Source organism: Jaculus jaculus, chromosome 15 (genome assembly GCF_020740685.1).
Source record: "Jaculus jaculus isolate mJacJac1 chromosome 15, mJacJac1.mat.Y.cur, whole genome shotgun sequence".
Classification (NCBI taxonomy): Eukaryota; Metazoa; Chordata; class Mammalia; order Rodentia; family Dipodidae; genus Jaculus; species Jaculus jaculus.
In genome coordinates, this window is record NC_059116.1 from 35,615,961 (window position 1) to 35,639,302 (window position 23,342).

General features: G+C 53.4%; 2 protein-coding genes across 2 annotated transcripts; one reads left to right on the forward strand and one right to left on the reverse strand.

Annotated features, from left to right (window-relative positions):
- Positions 1–1,328: 1,328 nt before the first annotated feature.
- Tbxa2r (thromboxane A2 receptor) lies at positions 1,329–10,373 on the forward strand. The gene is made up of 3 exons (XM_004654711.2): positions 1,329–2,141; positions 7,673–8,547; positions 9,703–10,373. Exons 2-3 carry the CDS (start codon positions 7,759–7,761, stop codon positions 9,949–9,951), a joined length of 1,038 nt encoding a protein of 345 aa, XP_004654768.2. The 5' UTR covers positions 1,329–2,141; positions 7,673–7,758; the 3' UTR covers positions 9,952–10,373.
- Positions 10,374–12,638: 2,265 nt separating this feature from the next.
- Positions 12,639–19,449, reverse strand: Gipc3 (GIPC PDZ domain containing family member 3). The gene is made up of 6 exons (XM_045134719.1): positions 19,258–19,449; positions 17,678–17,863; positions 17,361–17,541; positions 14,702–14,811; positions 13,050–13,131; positions 12,639–12,928 (listed from the first exon to the last, which is right to left on the reverse strand). Exons 1-6 carry the CDS (start codon positions 19,447–19,449, stop codon positions 12,777–12,779), a joined length of 903 nt encoding a protein of 300 aa, XP_044990654.1. The 3' UTR covers positions 12,639–12,776.
- Positions 19,450–23,342: the final 3,893 nt, after the last annotated feature.

Genomic DNA, 23,342 nt, shown 5'->3' on the forward strand with positions numbered 1-23,342 from the left:
GACCTGATCCAGCGCTCACCCCCGGCTCCCCTGTGGAGCCCACGGCCGGCATTACTCCACATGTAGTCTCCGAAATGAGACCCACCAGTGTGGACGCCAGGCCCACAGCTAGGCTCAGTGGCTCACAACCCAGAGGCACACACCAGTTTCCAGCCTCGGTTTCCCCAGTGTGCCAGAGAGGATTCTGCCTTTCCCTTCACACACACCAACTGTGTTCTGCCTCCCTATATTCTGTTTGTAGTCCCAGCAGGCTGTGGGGCCCAGGGTCTTCAGGAGGGAGGCAGAGGGTTAGGGAATTCCTGGAGACCTTGGGGCTCCCTGGAGGAGGGCACTTGGCAGGTGTGCCCAAAGCATGCCACCTGCTCTCGGTGAGCTGGACTCCTGGAGACTGGGAGCCACAGAAGTGAGAGCCAGGCGGACCGCAGGCCTGGTCCCACTACCCTGACCCGGAAGCTGCTCCCCACCCCCACCCCAGCCTTTTCCTTCCCTTGGCCATACCCAGAGCCAGAAATAGCAACTCCAGCGGAAGCCACAGCTCCAGGGGTACATCCTGCACCCCGCCTTCCTCTGCCCACCCCCCACCCCCCCCAGCCCGCCAACCCCACCGAACCCTCATCCATGGGGATGCATGTGGCTGAGGGACAGACCATGGCCACACAAGTCCTACATGTGGCTCTGCAGGGTACTCCCTCTGTGTCTTGGTTTCTCTTATGTACTGAGCCTTGTCACTCCAGCCCCTTCCCAGAACAATGTCCTTATCAGCTGGAGACAGGAAACGAGTGTGATGGTCCCAGAGTCTTCCCACTATATTGCTCCTATTCCTGAATTACACTCTTGTCTGGAGTCAGTACTTCCCTGCCACCCCTCCTCTGTGACAGACCTGCCCCGCCCCCGTGCAGCCCACCAAGCCTCCGTTCCTATATAGACCCTTTCCCCACAGAATGACTTCCTAGCCAACCCCCTAAGTTTTCTTTATCTCTGCCATTGACAGTCCTGGCCCAATGTCTGGGTTGGGGGAACCTCAAAAGCAAACCCAACTTAGAAGTCAGAAGAAGGTCCTTGGAGCCAGGATTTGGCCAGATATGTACCACTTGGGGGCTCTTCACCAAAGAAGAGGAAAGTTGAGGACTGGACAGTGAGGCTACAAAGGGGGCAGGGACCTTTTTTCTAGAGTGAGGCCGGAAGGATGGTGGGAGGGGCAGCAGGAAAGGGTCTTCCGGTCCTGCTGACCGGAGTTTTGGATCCTGGATTCAAAGACCCTCTCTCAGGTCATGGGAACTGGGTGGGGTAGGGTCAAGGTCAGGCCAGGCATCCTGACCCACTCCTGGCTAAACTTGGAGCCAAGGCCAGAAAGGATATCTCTTCAGGCCTGGAGGCCCTTAGCAAGACTACCTTTCCCAGAGGGAACCCACTTCAACTTCCAGCCTGGGGTTCCTGGTGGTATGGGAGTCTACCTAGCCAGCCCTCATCCCCCTATTCTGCCTGCAGAGCCTGCCTGGCTGTGTTTCTAGTGACATCTTGGTATGTTCTTCCCCATGTGAGGATGGAGAGAGCATGCACCTCCCCCAACAGGAGTTCCTTCCTGCCTTTGTGTCCACAGGATCCACACCCCAGTGCCTGCCCCCCACTCAGCCAGGTGGCCCATGTAGCCCAGCCGGTCACTGACTCCACACTGTTAAAGTAGCTATGTTCCCTCACAAGGCCTTACGTGGACCCAGCAGTCATTAGACGCCTACTGTGTGCCAGGCCCAACCACAGCTTACAACCCCCACCCCTTCCCTGCGTGGGATCTGAGCCCACCTCCTCAAGAGGGTGTCCCTGTCATCAGCAGTTTTTGTCACCCTTCTCTGGGTGGCTCCCACCACAGCCAGCCAGGCCCCGCTGAGGGGCGGGGCTGTGCAGGGGCGGGGCCAGGCCTGTGAGAGAGGGACAGTAGAGATAGGGCAGAGTGGGAGACACAGCCTCACTGACACCCTCCCCCAGCCAGGTCCCCTCACTCTTGGGGGTCCCCAGCACCACACCCTCCATCTTTAAACAACACCAGGACTCAGCCGGGTGACAACTCAGTTTCCCGCCCCACCCTTGTCCATCCTGGTCAACAGCACAGCCAGAGGCCTGCTTACTCCCAGGACCCCCAAGCGGTGAGTTCCCCTATGTGACATCCACATGTAAGGTCCCCAGCGTCTCTTGGGTGCCCTCTGAGGGTGTGAGCCCGGTGGCCCATGCGATTCTGTGCTATGTATGGTGACAGTGGCTGGGTACCCTTGTCACCCCTATGGTGCTGAAGTGTAACTTTGGCTCCTCTGGTCATGGATCCCTGAGTCTTGAAGGGTCACAGGCTGTAGCTGAGGACAGGGTTAAAGACAGGACTGTAAGTGTGAGGCTCTGAGTGGTGTGTGTGTGTGTGTGTGTGTGTGTGTGTGTGTGTGCTGGCATGTTTTGGGAATTTTGTTTTGTTTGTTCAGGTAGGATCTTGCTGTAGCCCAGGATGACCTGGAGCTCACTCACTCAGGGTGGCCTCAAACTTACGGCGATCCTCCTATTTCTGTTGCCCAAGTGCGCTGGGATTAAAGGCATGCGCCACCATGCCCGGCATGGGATGGTTTTTGTGTCTCTTGTATGTCTGCACGTGTCACTCTGGGGAGGGGGTGTCACCCTGTCCCATTGGCTGGACACCCAGCTTTTGGTGTGTGTGTGTGCACACATAATGCTTAATGCACAGGCCCAGAGGTGGCCCTTGGATGTCCCACCCGTGTAACTCAGTCCACATTGAGTGCCAGCCATGTCTGCCCGCAGGGTTCTGTATTGAGGCCACAGGCACCCATTGCTCAGACCAGCAAGCTGAGCCCAGAGGCCAGGGAATCTCCTCCCAGGCCAGCAGCTCTGAGATCCTGTATGCATGCATCCGTGCCTGGAGGGGGCCGGGGACATGACCCCTGTCACAAACAGGAAATGTTCCTACACCCACTGAACCCTGTGGGGATGGATGGAGGTGGACAGGCCTAGGGTCACTTGTGCCAGTAGGTCAGGGCAGGTCCTGTGTGTGTCACCTGGATGTCTGTGGGGTGCCAGAGTGTGGGCTCATGCTGTGGGTGTTTGGGGTCCTGGACCCCACAGCAGTGACAGTCACCTGAGGCCGTTACACAGCCCTTGGGACAGGTGGAAACCAAGGTCACAGGGGCCACAGACCAGCTGTCCCTGGGTTGGAAGGGGAGTCCAGACCTGGGGCATGGCTGAAGTGAAGGCCAAGCGACCTGAAGGCTGGCAGAAGAGCTGGACCTCAGCCAAAGGGTGGGAAACAGACTGGGCAGGGGGACCACAGTGAGGAAAGGAGAGAGGGCCCGGAGGAGTCAGGATGTGGGGCTGGCCCTGGAGTGTGGACTGGCTGAGAGGAGGAGGGGCTTGGTGCTGGGTAATGGTGACATGTCACATTCCACCCGGCATGGGCTGCCAACCCAGCCCTGGGCCTCCAGGAACATGGACAAAAGCACCAGACCAGTGTGTCACAGCAGCCCCCAGAAAGAAGCCTGTGGCCAGGCTCGGTTGTCACCAAAGTCAGAGAGGCTTTCTGGAGTTATAAAGAGTTGGGGGTCCATGGGATTCCAGAGACCTCAGCTGGACAGCCTCAGGCCTTTCATACTAGCATGTGGAAGGCTGAGGCAGGAGGGTGGCAAGATTGGAAACACATGAGACTCATTTGGTTGGTTGGTTTTGTTTTTTTAATTTTTTCCAGAGTAGGGTCTCACTCTAGCCCAGGCTGACCTGGAATTCACTATGTAGTCTCAGGCTGGCCTTGAACTCAGTGATCCTCCTACCTCTGCCTCCTGAATGCTGGGATTGAAGGCGTGTGCCACCATGTCCTGGAAGCTTCTCTTATAAACAAAACACGGGGTGGTAGCCCAGCAGAGGCAGGAAGTTTGCTATGAGTTTCAGGTCAGCCTGGGCTACTGGGCTACAATAAGACCCTGCCTTATTAAAAAAAAAAAAAAAAAAAAAAAAACGCACGCCTTTAATCCCAGCACTTGGGAGGCAGAGGTAGGAGGATCACTGTGAGTTCAAGGCCACCCTGAGACTACATAGAGAATTCCAGATCAGCCTGGGCCAGAGTGAGACCCTACCTCAAAAAAAAAACAACCAAACAAACAAAAAAAACACACTTTTTGGGCATGGTGCTCAGTGTCATGTCCATCCCCAGCACCACATAAAGCAGGCCCGGTGGCCCATGCCTGTCATCCCAGCTGTTGGGAGGTGGATACTGGAGAATCAGGAGTTTCGTGAGGCACAGAGAGGGACAGCCCAGCCACCTAAGAGCCGCACAGCATCCCTCCAGGCCATCCTGGAAGGCTGCCAACTCCCACCCGGCCCCCGCAAGCACAGGCACCGACTGCTTGCCTGGGGAACTTGAGCCTTTATTTATCCAGCACCTGAAGCCGGGAGGGGAGGGAGGCCTGAGGTGGGAACAGAAACCAGCAGCTGTGGCCACAGGGACTTGGCTGATTCCAGGGAGCTGTGACCAAGGGCTCTGGGTTATGGATTTCTTCAGAAACACAAGAGGGGTGACAAGTCAGCACACTCCTGCACCCAGTGGACATGGGGCTGTGAGATAGGATGGCCTAGCGAGCTCCCCAGACAGGGAATGTTTAGACATGATGCATACCAGCCAGGGAGAGAGAGAGTGGAAGGAGGGAGGGCCCATCCCAGGGGGATCCAAACCCAAATACCATGGCAGCTGTGGCAGCAGCGGTAGCGACCCCACCCTGGAGCTGAGGTTCACTGTGGTGGTTGATGGCCATAGAGAGCAGCATGCACCCTTCTTGCATCTCTCTTGATCTCAGTTTCCCCCACCCTGCTCAATGGCAGAGACCAGGGAATGGGAGGCTGCCTGGAACTAGAAGCTGCTCTGGAAGGGGCCCAAAAGAAGATGGGAAGCAGCTGTGGCCACCCACTCTGATAATTACAGAACTGCCGTTGCCACCTGTGCCCTGCTGCATGCTAGGAGGAGTAACTCTGTCAGCCCCATTGCACAGGCAGGAAAGTTGAGGCTCTGAGCAGAGACTTGAACTCAAGGACGCTGGAAGGGTGTGCTTTGAATCCCATGAGTCAGCTTAAGAAAATGGCTGGGTATGTCTTAGTGGTTAGTGCCTGCCTACCTGTTCGAAGGCTCTGGGTTCCACTCTCAACCCTGGAAGGAGAAGGAGGGAGAAAGATGTGTAGTGGCACTCATCTATCACCCAAACACTCAGGAAGCTGAGGCAGGAGAATTGCTGGGAGTTTGGGGCCATCCTGGGCTACAATTGTGTAACTAATTTACACAAGGAGGCATTCTGTATTTGGTCTATTTGTTTGAAACGGTTTCGCAGAAGTCCTGTCTCTGCTTTCTAAGTGCTGAGAGGGAGCTGGTTTCTGAATGCTTTTTTGTTCAGACGACCTCACATCTGACCTCGGCTCCGCTGTGTGGCCCCTTCATGCTTAGGTGGGGACTAGTTGTCCATGCAATTTCTTACCCTGGCCCCACCCCGGTGTCTGTAGCCCTTTCTAAGTCATCCCTGGGGAGCCTGTCACTGAACATGAGCTGATTTTTTGTTCCAAAAATGGAACTGGGACTTCTGGGTTTGTTTCTTATTATAAAATGGTACCAGGAAGAGAAGAGATCACACCATTGCAATGGTGGGGTGTGAGGTAGGTAACTGCCCCTGTGAGACCCAGGCTCTGGAGAGTACAAGAGCTTCCAGAAGGGCAGGTGTGTTCACTGGGCCTGACGACCCCAAGATGGGCCTCTGACCATGTGACCTTTGATAGACAGTGATGCCTGGGGCGGGTCATGAGGTGAGGATTTCCACCTCAGTGTGTGAGATCTCTTCTGGAATCTGAAGTCTGGCTGCATGACCAGTGGGGAAACAGGCTCAGCAAGGAGAAACCACTCCTTTGGCATCTCATAGTCACCAGAGCTGGACTTCCGACCCAGGGCTCCATCAGTCTAGGTAATCGGGAGGCTGAGGAAGGAGGATCATAAGTTCAAGGGAAGCCTAGACAATTTGGTGAGGTCCTGTCTCAAACAAGAAAATGAAGGCTGAGGGGCTCAGTAATGTAGCCCATGCTAAGAACCCACAGTGAGGGCTGGGGGCGTGGTCAGAGGTAGAGTGACAGCCTGGAACCCACAGTGAGGGCTGGGGACGTGGTCAGTGGTAGAGTGACAGCCTAGAACCCACAGTGAGGGCTGGGGGCGTGGTCAGAGGTAGAGTGACAGCCTGGAACCCACAGCGAGGGCTGGGGGCGTGGTCAGAGGTAGAGTGACAGCCTAGAGCCCACAGTGAGGGCTGGGGGCGTGGTCAGAGGTAGAGTGACAGCCTGGAACCCACAGCGAGGGCTGGGGACGTGGTCAGAGGTAGAGTGACAGCCTGGAACCCACAGTGAGGGCTGGGGGCGTGGTCAGAGGAGGAGTGACAGCCTAGAACCCACAGTGAGGGCTGGGGGGCGTGGTCAGAGGTAGAGTGACAGCCTAGAACCCACAGTGAGGGCTGGGGGCGTGGTCAGAGGTAGAGTGACAGCCTAGAACCCACAGTGAGGGCTGGGGGCGTGGTCAGCGGTAGAGTGATAGCCTAGAACCCACAGTGAGGGCTGGGGGCGTGGTCAGTGGTAGAGTGACAGCCTGGAACCCACAGTGAGGGTTGGGGGCGTGGTCAGAGGTAGAGTGACAGCCTGGAACCCACAGTGAGGGCTGGGGGCGTGGTCAGAGGTAGAGTGACAGTCTACAACCCACAGTGAGGGCTGGGGGCGTGGTCAGCGGTAGAGTGACAGCCTAGAACCCACAGTGAGGACTATGGGTGGGGTCAGTGGTAGAGCTCCTGCCTAGCATCTACAAAGTGTTGAGTTCTGTTGCTAGTCCTGAAAAAAAGAAAGGGAAGAAGGTGAAGGGAAGGTCAATGAGAAAGCCCAGGTTTCTCAGCCATTCTCTGCAACCTAGCCAGTATTTCCTGGGTAAACCCCCTGTAGGGTTTCCCCTGTCCCTTGTGTTCCCCACACTCCCCCAAGGCAACAATAGATTTGTAGCAGTAACTGATCCACAGTCCGATTCACAGTAATCACCCACCTGAGTGGACTTGTGATAGGTCAAAAAACGATATCCTTGGGACTGAAGAGATGGCTCAGAGGTTAAGGCACTTGCCTGCAACACCTAACAACCCAAGTTCAAAAGCCAGATGCACAAACTGATGCATGCGTCTAGAGTTTGCAGTTGCTGGGGGTCCTGGTGCGCCTATTCTCTCGCCTTGAAAATATTTATAAAGATATAAAGCCGCTCAGCACTCGGGAGGCAGAGGTAGGAGGATTGCCATGAGTTCGAGGTTAGCCTGGGCTAGAGCGAGACCCTACCTCAAAAACCAAGAAATAAAAAAAAGATATAGCCAAGCGTTGTGGTGCACACCTTTAATCCCAGCACTTGGGAGGCAGAGGTAGTTGGATTGCCGTGAGTTCGAGTCCACCCTGAGACTACATAGTGAGTTCCAGGTCAGCCTGGACTAGAGTGAGACGCTACCTCAAAAAACAAAACAAAACAAAAAAATATAACTATAGACACACATATGTACATATATATATACATATATACATATACATATACATATAGAGAGACAGAGAGGGAGAGAGACGAGCCAATTTTCCGTCTGCCTTGCAGGTGTTTCTGAGCCCATGCCAGCTTGCTGTGCCTGCCACTTCTTCTTGATGGGGTGGTGACTGGTTATCCCACTCTACTCCAGAGCCATGTGGGCCAATGGCAGTTCTCCGGGACCCTGCTTCCGGCCGATGAACATTACCCTGGAGGAGCGGAGACTCATCGCCTCACCCTGGTTCGCAGCTTCCTTCTGCACAGTGGGCCTGGCCTCCAACCTGCTGGCCCTGAGCGTGCTGGCGGGCGCACGGCAGAGCGGAGGGGTGTCCGCCCGTTCTTCTTTCCTCACCTTCCTCTGCGGCCTGGTCCTCACAGACTTCCTGGGGCTGCTCATCACTGGGGCCATCGTGGTGGCCCAGCATGCCGCCCTCTTTGACTGGCAGGCTGTGGACCCTAGCTGCAGGCTCTGTCATTTCATGGGGGTGGCCATGGTCTTTTTTGGACTGTGCCCACTGCTGCTGGGGGTCACCATGGCCTCAGAGCGCTATGTGGGTATCACCCGGCCTTTCTCCCGTCCCAGGGTCACCTCCCTGCACCGTGCCTGGGCCACGGTGGCGCTGGTGTGGGTGGTAGCCCTGGGACTGGGCCTGTTACCTCTCTTGGGCCTCGGCCACTACACTGTCCAGTACCCTGGTTCCTGGTGTTTCTTAACCCTGGGCACCGAGCCTGGCGATGTGGCCTTCGGGCTACTGTTCGCGCTGCTGGGCAGCCTGTCAGTGGGACTGTCTTTCTTCCTCAACACCGTCAGTGTGGCCACCCTCTGCCGTGTCTACCACGATCGTGAGGCTGCCCAGCAGCGCCCACGGGACTGCGAAGTAGAGATGATGGTCCAGCTCGTGGGCATTATGGTGGTAGCCAGTGTGTGCTGGATGCCTTTGCTGGTGAGTGCAGGGGAAAACGGCCTCCTCTCGCTTTTCATCTAGCAGGAAAACTCCTCCTCACCCCTCAGAGCCCAGCACCCTGGATTCAGAGCAGGGCAGGGCACATTCTGAGCACATTGGCCTGAGGACTAGACAGAGGGGGTTGTGGGCAGATCCTAGAAGGGGGCACAGGTGGTATGAGCACAGTGTGCAAGGGCCCTGGCAAAGGTGGATGAAGCCTGACTTGTCTGATAAGTGGATCGGGAGGCAGGGTGGGCAGGGCTTGGTGGGCTGCAGGGAGGACTTGGGCTTTGACCCCAGGGAGATGGAAGCCAAGGAGGACTCTAGGTGAGGATGGAGGGCATTGACCTGAGGCTTACGCTGCCAGGATAGGCTGGGGTAGGAGGGTGAGAGCATGAGGGCCATGCAAGGGACTGAGCAGCGGCCTGTGAGGGTGGAACCTGGGCTTTGCTGTGTCCCCAGCTTCAGTCAGCACACAGTAGGGATCAGCTGGGGGAGCAGGGCTGTGGTCCAAGCATTTCAGAGGCTGAGGCAGGAGGATTGCAAGCTCAAGATCAGCTGAGTGAGACAGTGCCTCAAAGTAAAAACTAGAACCCATATAAAATGATGGGCATGATGCTGCATGCTGGTAATGCCAGCACTGGAGTGGGTAGAAACAGCTTGTAACCCACAGTGAGGGCTGGAGATTTGGTCAGTGGTAGTGACAGCCTAGAACCCACAGTAAGGGCTGGGGCCGTGGTCAGAGGTAGAGTGATAGCCTGGAACCCACAGTGAGGGCTGGGGACGTGGTCAGAGGTAGAGTGACAGCCTGGAACCCACAGTGAGGGCTGGGGACGTGGTCAGAGGTAGAGTGACAGCCTAGAACCCACAGTGAGGGCTGGGGCGTGGTCAGAGGTAGAGTGACAGCCTAGAACCCACAGTGAGGGCCGGGGGTGTGTTCAGTTCTATAGTGATAGCCTGGAACCCACAGTGAGGGCTGGGGGCATGGTCAGAGGTAGAGTGACAGCCTAGAACCCACAGTGAGGGCTGGGTGTGCGGTCAGTGGTAGTGACAGCCCAGAACCCACAGCGAGGGCTGGGGTGTGGTCACAACAGCAGCTCAGAGAGGTTGCTTCGCCCCCCTGAAGTCACACAGCAGTTCCCCTCTCACCCGCAGGTCTTCATCGCCCAGACCCTGCTGCAGACACCTCCAGTCATGAGTCCCTCGGGGCAGCTGGTCAGGGCCACAGAACATCAGCTGCTCATTTTCCTGCGTGTGGCCACCTGGAACCAGATTTTGGACCCATGGGTCTACATTCTCTTCCGCCGGGCTGTACTGAGGCGTCTGCAACCACGTGTCAGCACGCGGCCCCGGGCACTGTCCCTTCGACCATCCCTTGCCCAGGACGTGCTCAGGGAGCCCTGAGGGACAGCAGCGTCAGTGAACACACTCGGCCTGCTCCGTATCCCAGGACCTCAGTGCTACCTGGATCAAGGGTGAAGCCACCCAACTAGGGCCTCTTTCTGATCTCCTGGGACTCCTCCTTCATCCTCTGGGACTTTCCCTCTGAGCTCCTCCAAGTCTACATGTATGGTTGGGGCACAGGTGGATATCACGGCCCCAATGGGACCTAACAGCTGGGGACAAGCTGAGTCCTGAGCTGGGAAAGACATGATGAACTATGGTGGAGGGACACCCCCTCTCTTGCCAGACTCCTGGCCCCACTTTTCTCCAACCCTGGGGTCGTTGGCCTTGGATGTGGGGAACATCAGGCTATGTGGTCTCTGTGGCTCTGAGTGTTTACTAAGCCCTCCACCAACCGGGTGCTCAATAAACTGTTGACTAGCCTGGCTCTGTACAAAGTCCCCTGAGACAACGACACAATCAGCTGCGGGTGCCAGGCACCTTTATTTATCAGGAGCGGAGGCACCTGCCGTACACCAACTGCCCCCGCCTCCTCTGAGGTCGGATCCTTTACACCTTCCTAGCCAGGCGCAGTGAAACCCAAGCCTCAGTTTCCACTGCCCTCCCTGCCTGGAGATGAGGTCACTGAGGCTGGGAGCCCCAGCATGTTACACCCCAGTTACCCACGGTGGGGGAGGGGCTCAGCCCTGGAGCTGGGGACCCAGGGGTTGGTGAAGGGATGGTGGCCACTCTGGGGACGGGACCAGGAGTGACGGAAATGGTGGGTGGGGTGGGCTTCTGGGGTCCTAGCTGGGGCTTGGGGGAAAGGGGTGGTTTCTGTGACCCAGGGCTTAGGCGGGAGGCTGTGGGGCCTGGCCCCAACCCAGGGGTGGCCTGGGTCCCATGACTCAAACCATGCGGCTGTGGCCCAGGGACTTTGCCAGGGGCTGTGGCTCTGGTGGGTGGGCTTGGGGACTGAGGTTGGCCTGCAGCAGAGGGATCAGGCTGGGATCTAAGATCAAGGCCAGGGGTTTGTGAGCAGAGCCCATTTCTAGTGCTGAGTTGGATTCTCAAAGTGCTCTGGGTTCCAGAAACAGGCTGGGTTCTAGAACTGAAGGGAGCTTCTGAGCTGGGCTGGACTTCGGTGCAGATCTGGGCTCCAAAGATGCTTAGAGGCCTGGAGCTGAGTTCAATGTCGGACACGGGCTGAGCTCTGGAACTTGAGGGCACGGCTGAGCTGGGCTGAATTCTTGAATTCATCTGGATTTGAGAGCTGAGCTGACCCCCAGCGCTTGTCTGTGTTTTGAGGTTGGACTGAACCCTGGGCAGTGTTCCAGGGCTTGGCTGGTCTCCGTGGGCTGTGCCGCTTCTGATGTTGGACTCCCATCCAGATAAGGACCGGGTTCTTGAATTCAGGGGTGCTGCCAAGCTGAGTGGAGAACCAGGTTGGTCTCCAGAGCTATCCTGCTCCCCCACATCTTGCTGGATGTGTGAACTGTCACAAGTTGGGGCCTGGAGCAGATTTCTTGAGCTTGATGAGGTTTGAGAGCCAAGTTGAGTCTCAGAAGCCAGTTGTGCTCCCCGTCTGCCCTCATGACAAGATAGGGACGGGGGTGTTGAGCTTTCCTTGGTGGCTGACTCAGCCTGTGTTGTGGAGCTGGAGTAGATTCCAGAACTTGACTGGATTTGGGAGCTCAGCCCAGCTGCAGCCTCTGGCTGTGTCTCAGACTTGAGTGGAATTTCAGAAGCATGGTGAGCTCCAGAACAGGGCTGGGCTCTGGAGCTTGGCCAGGTCTTGAAGTCTGTCTGCGTCCCCGAGTCAGAATGGACTCTGGAGCTGCGGATGGGGGACATTCCAGAGTGGATCTGGATCCTTGGGGTAGATGGGGCCACAGGAGCTCCAGAATCAACTTGCATGTTCTGACCTGGGCTCATCTCTGAGCCAGGCTGGGTTCTGAAACAAGGCTCAGTTCCAGGGCTGGCCTGTGTTCTAGAACAAGTCTCTGACTCAGAGGTGAGCTTGGGCCCAGGGCTTGCCTGTATTCTAGAACAAGGCTTGGACTCAGAGGTAGGCTTGGGCCCAAGGCTTGCCTGGGTTCTAGAACAAGGCTTGGATTCAGAGGTGGGCTTGGGCCCAGGGCTTGCCTGGGTTCTCGAACAAGGCTCAGTCCCAGGGCTGGCCTTGGTTCTAGAACAAGGCTTGGACTCAGAGGTGGGCTTGGGCCCAGGGCTTGCCTGTGTTCTAGAACAAGGCTCAGTCCCAGGGATGGCCTGGATTCTAGAACAAGGCTTGGACTCAGAGGTGGGCTTAGGCCCAGGAATTGCCTTTGTTCTAGAACAAAGCTTGGATTCAGAGGTGGGCTTGGGCCCAGGGCTTGCCTGTGTTCTAGAACAAAGCTCAGTCCCAGGGCTGGCCTGGATTCTAGAACAAGGCTTGGACTCAGAGATGGGCTTGGGCTCAGGGATTGCTTTTGTTCTAGAACAAGGCTTGGACTCAGAGGTGGGCTTGGGCCCAGGGCTTGCCTGTGTTCTAGAATAAGGCTCAGTCCTAGGGCTGGCCTGTGTTCTAGAACAAGGCTTGGTCTCAGAGGTGGGCTTGGGCCTAGGGATAGCCTGGACTCTAGAGCTGGATGTGGCCTCAGGTCTGGGCTGGCTCTTATACTTGGGCTGCATTCTAGAGCAGGGCTGGGTGTGAGAGGTGGGCTGGGTGTCCACATGGGGTTGGGCTCTAGAGCTCAGATGGGGACTAGAGTGGGGCCAGGCCTCAGTTCGACACCAGGTCTTAGAACAGGGCTGGGGTAGGGGGCTGGGCTCTGGGCTGGGGCTGGGCTCAGCCCCAGGACACACTAGCCACATGCCTCGCGGGCCTCCACGATGGCTGCCCACACCTCCACCACAAATTCGTCTGGGAAGGCGAACTCGCCCAAGACGGAGTCTAAACAGTGAGCAAACGCCTGCACGCTCGCTGTCTTCTTGGATGTCTCCACCATGGTGGACGCTGTGGGCCAGATGGGGACATATGTGAGTGTTCACTCAGCCATGAACTCCCTTAGGATCCCCCAACTCCTCCCAGGGCTGGCCTCCCCCAAGGACCCCCCAAGCTTACCCTGACCCCTTACCCAGCTCGGGGTCCCGAATGCCCATGTAACTTTCCAACAGATCATCGACCTTCCGAGATGCCTCCTCCTCAAAGTCACTGGGCTAGGGAGCAGGAAGGGGACATAAAATGTGAGAAGTTGGACCCCACATCAGCCTCTCCCCGCCTCCCTGGGAAAGAACACTTGGGACTTCCTGTGAGCCTGCACTCTGAAGACAGAATTGCCCCCATCCTCCAGTCAGGATCCATTGCACAGGCAGGAAAACCAACACTTTGAGAAGATGGCCTCTTTTCTATTTTTTTGAGGTAGGGTCTCACTCTAGCCCAGGCTGTCCTGGAATTCACTATGTAATCTCAGGGTGGCCTCGAACTGATGGCGCTCTTCCTACCTCTGCCTCCCAAGTGCTGGGATTAAAGGCGTGCACCACCACACCCAGCTCATTTTGATTTTTATTAAAATTTGTTTCAACCAGAGAGAGAAGAGAGACAAAGGATGGGTGTGCCAGGATCTCCACCTGCTGCAAACAAACACCAGATGCATGTGCCACTTTGTGCATCTGGCTTTACGTGGGTACTGGGAAATTAAACCTGGGATGTTAAGTTTTGCCGGCAAGTGCTAACTGCTAAGCCATCTCTCCAGCCTCTCCACTTTATTTTTTGAAACAGGGTCTCTCATTGGCCTGGAGCTCACAAATTAGGCTACACTGGCTGATCATTGTGCTCCAGGATCTGTCCTGTCTCCACCTTCCCAGTGCAGAGATTACAGGTGTTTATCACCACACCTGTCTTTTGCATGTGTGCTGGGAATTGAACTTTTCTTATGTTTGGGCAATAAACATTTATCCACAGAGTGTCTCCTTAGCCTAAGAATCTGTATATTAAAAAAAAAAAAGTTTAAACATTTATTTTTAAAAAATATTTTATTTATTTATTTGAGAGAAAGAGAGCAAATGGGCATGCCAGGGCCTCCAGCTACTGCAAACAAACTCTAGACACATGTGCCCAATTGTGCATCTGGTTGACATGGGTCTTAGAGAATCGAACCGGGGTCCTTAGGCTTCATAGGCAAACACCTTAACCACTAAGCCATTTCCCCAGCCCGACATTTTTATTTCTTTATTTATTTGAAAAAGTGTGAAAGACAGAAAGAGGGAGAGAGAGAGAGAGAATGAGCATTCCAGGGTCTCCAGCCACTACAAACAAACTCTAGACTCATGTACCACCTTCTGCATCTAGCTTATATGGGTACTGGGGTATTGAACCTAGGCTTTGCAGGCAGGTGCCTTAACTGCTAAGCCATCTCTCCAGCCCATGTCTTTGTATTTTTTTTTTTTTTTTTTTTTGGTTTTTCGAGGTAGGGTCTCACTCTGGCTCAGGCTAACCTGGAATTCACTATGTAGTCTCAGGGTGGCCTCGAACTCACGGTGATTCTCCTACCTCTGCCTCCCGAGTGCTGGGATTAAAGGCATGCGCCACCACGCCCGGCTTCCATGTCTTTGTATTTTTGAGACAGGGTCTCACTCTACAGCCCAATCTTTCCTCAAACTTGTGATGATCCTCCTGCCTCAGCTTCCTGAGAGCTGAATTGTCTTGCCATGTGTCTGGCATGAGAAAAGGGTCTTATCCAAGGCTGTCAGGATGAGGAGCCTGGGAGGAGCCCATCCTATTACTTACGGCTTCCTCCACTGTGGCGGTGCCCCCAGAACGAAGCCGCAGGGTCTCCCTGCCACTGGTCACCTTCGCTTCTGTTGCACACTTGCTCCGGCTTCTCTGGCCAATCATATCTGGAGGGGACAGAGCAAGCAACACACACGTGCTTTGTTGTTTTTCAAGACAGGGTCTTCGCTCTAGCCCAGGCTGACCTGGTATTCACTCTGTAGTCCAAGGCTGGCCTTGAACTCATAGTGATCCTACCTCTGCCTCCCCAGGGCTGGGATTAAAGGCATGCATCACTGCAGCCGGAGACACACGCTTTGTTTTAAGCACTTTTTTCTTTTCATCTAGTTTTTCAGCTGGGTCTCACTGTGTTAGCTCAGGCTAGCCTCCAACTCACTATCCATGTGCAACATTCCTCCTCTCAGGTGCTGGATGAAAGATCCCAGCACAGGAGTCCAGGATGGACATCTTTTCTGCATATAGCTGGCCCATATGGTAAATGTTGGGAAGCCACCAGCGGAATTGTTCTAGAAACTTCTCACCCTCCCTAGGGGTGAGTCTTCAGAGACTCCACTCAAATTTTCATAATTTCTTTCTTTCTTTTTTTTAAGGTAGGGTTTCACTCTAGCTCAGGCTGACCTGGAATTTACTATGTAATCGCAGGGTAGCCTCGATCTCACAGGGATCCTCCTACCTCTGCCTCCCAAGTGCTAGGACTAAAAGCATGCGCCACCATGTCGGGCTTTTATTTTTTGGCAGGGGATTTAATTTGTTATTATTTATTTTTATTTATTTATTTGACAGAGAAAGAGGGAGAGAGAGAGAGAATGGGCTGCCAGGGCCTCCAGCCACTGCAAACAAACTCCAGGTATATGCATCCCCTTGAGCATCTGGCTTACGTGGGTCCTGGGGAATTGAACCTGAGCCCTTTGGCTTTGCAGGCAAATGCCTAACCACTAAGCCATCCCTCCAGACTCTTCTTTTTTTTTTTTTTTTTTTTTTTTTTGAGGTGAGGGTCTCACTCTAGCTCAGGCTGACCTGAAATTCACTATGTAGTCTCAGGGTAGCCTCGAACTCAAGGCAATCCTCCTACCTCTGCTTCCTGAGTGCTGAGATTAAAGGCATGTGCCATCACGCCTGGCTTCAAATTTTCATAATTTCTAACCCCAAAACATTAATCCAACTGTGTGTGGTGACACATGCCTGTCATCCCAGCCTTTAGGAGGTGGGGACAGGAGGATCAGGAGTTCAATCAAAGTCATTCTTTGGCTATGTAGAGAGCTCAAGGAAGACCAATCTGCGCTACTTGAGACCCAGTCTCAGAAAAAAATAAAAATAGCCGGGCGTGGTGGCGCATGCCTTTAATCCCAACACTCAAGAGGCAGAGATAGGAGGATCCCGTGAGTTTGAGGCCCTCAAGAATACAGAGTGAGGGAGGGAGGGAATTACCATGGGATATTTTTTTATAATCATGGAAAATGTTAATAAAAATTTTTTTTAATTATAAAAAAAAGAATACAGAGTGAATTCCAGGTCAGCCTGGGCTAGAGTAAGACCCTACCTCAAAAAATCAAAATAAATAAATAAATAAATAAACAAATAAACAAAGCACTCAGGAGGCTGAGGTAGGAGGATAGCTGTGAGTTTAAGGCCAGCCTGGGACTACAGAGTGAGTTCCAGGTCAACTTGGGTTACAGTGAGACCTACTTCAGAAAACAAACAAACAAACAAACAAACAAAACCCACAAGGTAGCTAAAGAGAATGATATACATTCTAGAACATTCTAAAAGATTTTTTTTCAAGTTAAAAAAATTTTTATTGACAACTTCTATATTTACAATAAACCATGATAAGTCCCTCTCCTCCCCCACTTTCCCCTTCACAGTTCCACTTTCCATTATATCCCCTCCCTCTCTCCATTAGTCTTATATTTTTTTTATTTTTTTTAAATTTTTTGTATACTTTTTATTTATTTGAAAGCCATGGACAGAGAGAGAGAGAGAGAGAGAGAGAGAGAGGGAGAGAAAGGGAGAGAGAATGAACACGCCAGGGCCTCCACACACTGCAAATGAACTCCAGATGTGTGTGCCCCCTTGTGCATCTGGCTAACGTGGGTCCTGGAGAATTGAGCCTTGAACCGGGGTCCTTAGGCTTCACAGGCAAGCGCTTAACCACTAAGCCGTCTCTCCAGCCCCTAGTCTGTTATTTTGATGCCATTGTTAGAAGACAGATTTTTTTTCAACTGCCATTCTTCTCCCAGGGGATGCAGAGTAATGTCTGCGAAAATTCATGTCATGGAGTGGGTGGGGACCAGACACTGCTCAGCACCCTGCAGAGACCAGGGTACCCACAGAGTACAGATGGAGAACAACTTGGCCCAGGGTCCACAGTACCACAATTGAGAAACCCTATTCTAGAAGAATAGAAGCCCTTCATCGTGTCCAGGAATCCCTGGCAGGTGTCCCTTTGAAAGGCACCATCATAGAACTCTTTGCCAGCTAGGCAGGGTGACACAAGCCTGTCCTCCCCACCCTCGGAGGCAGCAGGATCAGGAGTTTAAGGTCATCCTCAGCTACACAGAGTTCAACACCAGCCTGAGCTAAGTGAGACCCTGACTTACAAAACCATTTCCTGGCCACACCACCCTCCTGGCACCTTTGGCCCAGGTGGGCTCACCGAAGGCTCTCTTGGGCTGCACCAGGCGCAGGGTGAAGGGCTGAGACTTGGGCAGCTCCCGGAGCATTTTGGCCACCTCGTAGTGACGGCACCCCACGATAGAGTGGTCATTGATGGCCTCGATGCTGTCACCCACGCACACGGCCTCAGTCCTATTGATGACACTGCCTTCCTTGATCCTCTGTGGGGACCAAAATAACTTGTGGGATCACCCCAGTCACCCACCCATCAGCCCCCAGAAGTGGCCATCGTCACTCCAAGTCATTGGAGGACCTAAGAAGACCCCCCCCCCCCCGCCTCCGATCCACCATGGGCACCTTGATGAAGGCATAGCCAGCACCGTTGTCTGTGATGGTCAGTCCCAGCGCATCCTCAGTTTTGGTGACTTCAACCTCCTTGGTCTCACCGCGCACATGGGCAAAGATGAAGTCTTCCAGCCCTATCTGTCCCCCCAATAATTTCTGCATATCTACCTTGTGACTGTTGAGGGTGCAGAATAAGATCTGTGGGGAAAAGAGGGGCGTCCAGAGTTAACCAAGGATGTCCAACCTCACCCCACCAATGTCTGCACACCCCTGGGATGGGGGGGGTATTGAGCAAAACTGAGGCCCAAAGAGGCAGAGAACTGGCTCACCAAGGATCTTTTTTGGGGAGTGAGGATGGAAGGAGTGGGTACAAAGAGGAAACTACAGGCAATAGGGGACCCTTGTCCACCCTCAGACTTCCAGCTTTGATGGCTCCCAGCAGGAAAAAGACGGACACTATTGGCGCTCCTGGAAAAATGGCAACCTTCCCCAGCTGAAAAACCGAAAAAAAAAAAAAAAAAAGTGTGTGTTTGTGGGGTGTGTGTGAGGGGGGGAGTGATCCAGCTGTGACACACACCTGTCATCCCAGCATGCAGGAGGCTGGGGCTGGAGGACCACCACAAGTTCCAGGCCAACCTGGGCCACCAAATGAGACTCTATCTCCCCTCCCCCGACCAAGAACAAGAGCTGGGCACGAAGGCTCACTCTTACCAGCCCAGAAGTTGGCAGGCTGAGGAAAGAGGAGTAATACAAGTGTGAAGCCAGCTTGGGCTACAGACTGAAACTCAGTGACAACCAACCAAAAAAGCATGGTAGCACACACCTGTCACCCCAGCACTCAGGACACTGAGGCAGGCAGGAGGGTCACTGTGAATTTGAGGCCAACCTGGGCTATTTTTTTTTTTTTTTTGGTTAAAAATATGTTTAAAGAAGCCAAATAAAGACTGAGCATGGTGGTGCACACTTTAATTCCAGCATTGGGGAGGCAGAGGTAGGAAGATCGCCAAAAGCAAAACAACAACAACAAAACCTGTTAACTATTTAAATTTAAAAGGCTATGACGCACGCCTTTAATCCCAGCACTCTGGGAGGCACAGGTAGGAGGATCGCCATGAGTTCAAGGCCACTTTGAGACTACATAGTGAATTCCAGGTCAGCCTGAACTAGAGTGAGACCCTACCTCAAACAACAAAAAGAAGGAAAAAAAAAAGTCCAGAGGGAGAGGGGATATGATGGAGAATGCAGCTGTGAAGGGGAAAGTGAGCGGGCGGGGGGGGGGGGATTATCATCGTTTATTGTCTGTAATTCTGGAAGTTGTTAATAATAATAATAATAATAGGCCAAATAAAATTTAAAGAGCAAAGAAGGCCTTCCAGGAACTGCAGCCCCAAGCCCACCCCAGAAGCGCTCCGCCCCCCACCGTGGATCCTGGGTTTGGTCCCTGGGAGATCGAGGGACCCCAGCCTCAAGGGTCTCCCATCTTCTGCGCAGGACGTCGAGGCCAGCAGGGAACCCGGCGGTGCAAAGAGAGACTGGGAGTGAGAAAGAGAGAGGAGAGCGAGCGCCCGCTCCCCAGTTCATTCTGGGCTCACCTCGGTGGGCGCAATGCCGAAGGCCTCGGCGATCTTGGCGTAGAGCTCGCGGACGTTGGTGAAGCCTTCGATCCGGCCGGTCGGGCTGCCGTGCGCCAGCTGCGTGCGGAACACGAGGCGCGGGCGCGCGCGGGGCTCGGCGGGGGGCGCGCGGGGCTCGGCGGGGGGCGCGCGGGGCTCGGCGCTCGCCATGGTAGCGGCAGCTCCGTCCCGCCACCGCCACCGCCTGGGCTGCGGCCGGATCCCGCGCTTCCTGCCGCCTCTCCCCTCCCCCGGCGCGGGATGGACGGACGGACGGAAAGCGGATCCGGGAACCCGAGCCGCCCGGGAAGCTGACACCTGCGAGGGGGGAGCGCGGGCCCTGGGGGCCCCGGCCCGGCCCAGACCAGCTGTGGCTTCCCTCGGGACCCCATCACAAAGAAGGGACAGCTGGCGCCCCGAGGGCTCGCTCCCTGGTAGGCGTCTTCATGATGGACAGACATTTGCCCTCCTCTGCCCGTGGTTCTCACCTCCCCCGGGGACAGAGCCCAGGTTCTCCCGCTGTCCCCCCCACACCCTGCCCCATCTTCCCTCCTCGCTGCTCCTCCTGCATCGGGGCCTTTGCATCTGCTCCGGGCGCCACCTGGGGCTTCCTTTCCACACCTGGAACTCTCTCTCTCTCTCTCTCTCTCTCTCTCTCTCTCTCTCTCTCTCTCTCTCTCTCTCTCTCTCCTTTGTTTTTCAAGGTAGGGTCTCGCTGTAGTCCAGGCTGACCTGGAATTCACGCTGTATTCTCAGGGTGGCCTCGAGCTCCTGGCGATCCTCCTACCTCTGTCTCCCGAGGGCTTCCTCGGACTCTTTCTCACCCGTGTTGGCTTTATTCAAAGACCACCTGCGGCCGGGCATGGTGGCACACACCTTTAATCCCAGCATTAGGGAGGCAGAGGTTAGGTGGATAGCCATGAGTTCGAGGCCATCCTGAGATTACATAGTGAATTCCAGGTCAGCCTGGGCTAGAGTGAGACCCTACCTCGAAAAACCAAAAAGTAAATTAAAAAAAAAAAAAAAAAGAACACCTGGGATATTTATGAGAGAGAAAGAGAGAATGGGCACGCCAGGGTTTCTAGCCATTGCATACAAACTCCAGACACATGTGGCCCCTTGTGCATGTGGCTTACATGGGTCCTGGGGAATCGAACCAGGGTCCTTAGGCTTCACATGCAAATGTCATAACCACTAAGCCATTTCCCCAATAAAAATATTTTTTATAAAGGCCACCTGCCTCCACCAGTTTTGAATCTAACTCCTCAAAACCCCAGCTTAAGAGGAGGGTAGAGTAGATATGAAAGTAGAGGGGCAGAATGCTGGGAATAATGGTCTAAGGGGAGGGGATGGAGGAGAGGAGGGAGTGGGAAGAGAGTAAATTAAAACCTAAGATGGGGGCTGGAGAGATGGCTTAGCGGTTAAGCGCTTGCCTGTGAAGCCTAAGGACCCCGGTTCGAGGCTCGGTTCCCCAGGTCCCACGTTAGCCAGATGCACAAGGGGGCGCACGCGTCTGGAGTTCATTTGCAGAGGCTGGAAGCCCTGGCACGTCCATTTTCTTTCTCTCTCTCTCTCTGTCGCTCTCAAATAAATAAATAAACAAAAAATTTAAAAAAAAAACTTAAGATGGGGGCTTGAGAAATGGCTTAGTGGTTAAGGTGTTTGCCTGCAAAGCCAACATTACCCAAGACCCACATAAGCCAGATGCACACAGGAGCACATGCTTCTGGAGTTTGTTTGCAGTGGCTGGAGGCCCTGGCACACCCATTCTCTCTCTCCTCTCTCTCTGCCTCTTTGTCTCTCTCAAATAAATATATAAAAATAAAGTTAAAAAAAAAAAAAGATGGGCTGGAGAGAGGGTTCAGTGGTTAGGGCCTGCAAAGCCTAACCATCCAGCTTCAATTCCCCAGTGCCCATGTAAAGCCAGATACAGAGTGATGCATGCATCTGGAGTTTGTTTGTGGCTAAGGGCCCTAGTGCGCCTATTCTTTCTTTTGCTCTGCCTGCAAATAAATAGATAAAAATATTTTTTGTTTTGTTTTGTTTTGTTTTTCGAGGTAGGGTTTCACTCTGGTCCAGGCTGACCTGGAATTAACTCTGTACTCTCAGGGTGGCCTTGAACCCATGGCGATCCTCCTACCTCTGCCTCCCGAGTGCTGGGATTAAAGGCGTGCGCCACCACGCCCGGCTCAAATAAAAATATTTTTAAAAACTTAAACTGGGCATAGTGGTGCATGCCTTTAATCCCAGGATTTGGGAGGCAGAGGTAGGAGGATCACTGTGAATTCGAGGCCAGCCTGAGACTACATAGTGATTTCCAGGTCCGAGGTCATTGCCAAAGCATAGTTACCCACCAGAACTAAATGGTAAGACCCTGTTGCTGAAGACTCCACATGCTGGAATCCTCTTCCCTGTTGACTAGCTGTCAGGATTCTGGAAAGAGCTATGCAGCCTGTTGGGGAGGGGATGGGGAGTCATCAAAGGTCTTAACCAGCAATGAACCCTGCAAGTTTTGCTGCTGGACAGTGAGACCAAATGTGCCAACTGGTGCAATGGTGACATGTCTGTTATGGAGGAACCCAACTGCTCTCTGATTGGACTTGAGGCTCACTTTACGGGAGAAAACTCATGCCTGATACTGAAAATCTAGTCAAAAGCCTATGGCTGAGGAGGTCATAAGCCTTAGGGGAGTAATGCCTGCTGTTGTCTGGTTAAATGTATGTATTATGCCCACCAAACTGCCCTACAGGCACTTACGTTTTCTTTATATATGAAAACGAACTCCAAAGGCATGCACCCACCTTCCACTTTGTGCATCTGGCTTTACCTGGATACTGAGGAATCGAACCCAGGTTATTAGATCTTGCAGGCAAACACCTTAACAGATGGGCCATCTCTCCAGCCCCCTTTTTAATTTTAATTTATTTATTTTATTGACACCTTCCATAATCCTTTCATTTTTTTTTCTTTTCTTTCTTTCTTCCTTTTGTTTGTTTTTTCAAGGTAGGATCTCACTCTAGCCCAGCCTCACCTGGAATTTATGACGTAGTCTTGAACTCATGGCTAACCTTCCACCTCTACCTCCCAAGAGCTGGGATTAAAGGCATGTGCCCCAATGCCCAGCTATTGTCTTTTATTTTATACTATTTTATTTTATTTATTCCTTTTTGGTTTTTCGAAGTAGAGTCTCACTCTAGTCCAGGCTGACCTGGAATTCACTATGTAGTCTCAGGCTCGCCTAAAACTCACAACGACCCTCCTACCTCTGCTTCCTGAGTGCTGAGATTAAAGGCCTACACCACATCTACTCCTGCACTTCCTGGCTTTTTTTTTTTTTTTAATATTTTGAGGGCTGGCTTAGTGGTTAAGGTGCTTCCCTGTAAAGCCTAAGAACCCAGGTTCGATTCTGAAGGTCCACGCAAGCCAAATCCACAAGGAGGCGTATGCATCTGGAGTTTGTTTGCAGTGGCTAGAAGCCCTGGCATGCCCATTCTTTCTCTCTGTTTCCCTTCCTCTCCCTGGTCTCTAATAAATAAATAAAAATAAAAACTTAAAGAACATATTTTGATTTACTTATCTGCAAGCACAGTTGGACAGACATGCCCATATATGAACCCTACTCTCACTTTAGGTTAGAGAAGCTTCCTTTCTCAGAAGGCGGTGACCACTTTGGTAACTCAAAACTCACCTTAATGCTGAGAAGTGACAGAGGAGTGTTCAGCACTGAGACATCTTTATCACAACCTCCATGGCTCAGGGTCCATTGCAAATGAGTCAACAGAAAGAATATAAGAGCCAAAGGAAGGGAGGGGTGCTTATAGTACTAACTTTCACAGACAAAGTGGCCTGGATAGTCATGACCTCACAGTGCCTGACACTATCTACAAAAGACCATCATAATAGGAGGGAAAAATATTACATAAAATAGAAGAGAGACTAGTTGGAAAGAAGAGATTCAGTGGAGGGAGGGCTTGGGGGGGGGAAATCAGAATATTGGGAGGGATTATAATCATAGTCTGTTGATAATAGGTTGTCACTCCACCACTGACCATGCCCCAGGCCTC

What these genes read in the sequence shown, in the direction of transcription:
- Tbxa2r (XM_004654711.2), top strand. Translation starts at nt 7,759, where the DNA reads ATGTGGGCCAATGGCAGTTCTCCGGGACCCTGCTTCCGGCCGATGAAC. An exon ending in TGTGCTGGATGCCTTTGCTG is followed by an intron (nt 8,548 to 9,702) that starts GTGAGTGCAGGG and finishes TCTCACCCGCAG; the next exon opens with GTCTTCATCGCCCAGACCCT.
- Gipc3 (XM_045134719.1), bottom strand. Translation starts at nt 19,449, where the DNA reads ATGGCGAGCGCCGAGCCCCGCGCGCCCCCCGCCGAGCCCCGCGCGCCC. An exon ending in CTGGCTATGCCTTCATCAAG is followed by an intron (nt 17,542 to 17,677) that starts GTGCCCATGGTG and finishes TGGTCCCCACAG; the next exon opens with AGGATCAAGGAAGGCAGTGT. An exon ending in GCAGCCCAAGAGAGCCTTCG is followed by an intron (nt 14,812 to 17,360) that starts GTGAGCCCACCT and finishes TGTCCCCTCCAG; the next exon opens with ATATGATTGGCCAGAGAAGC.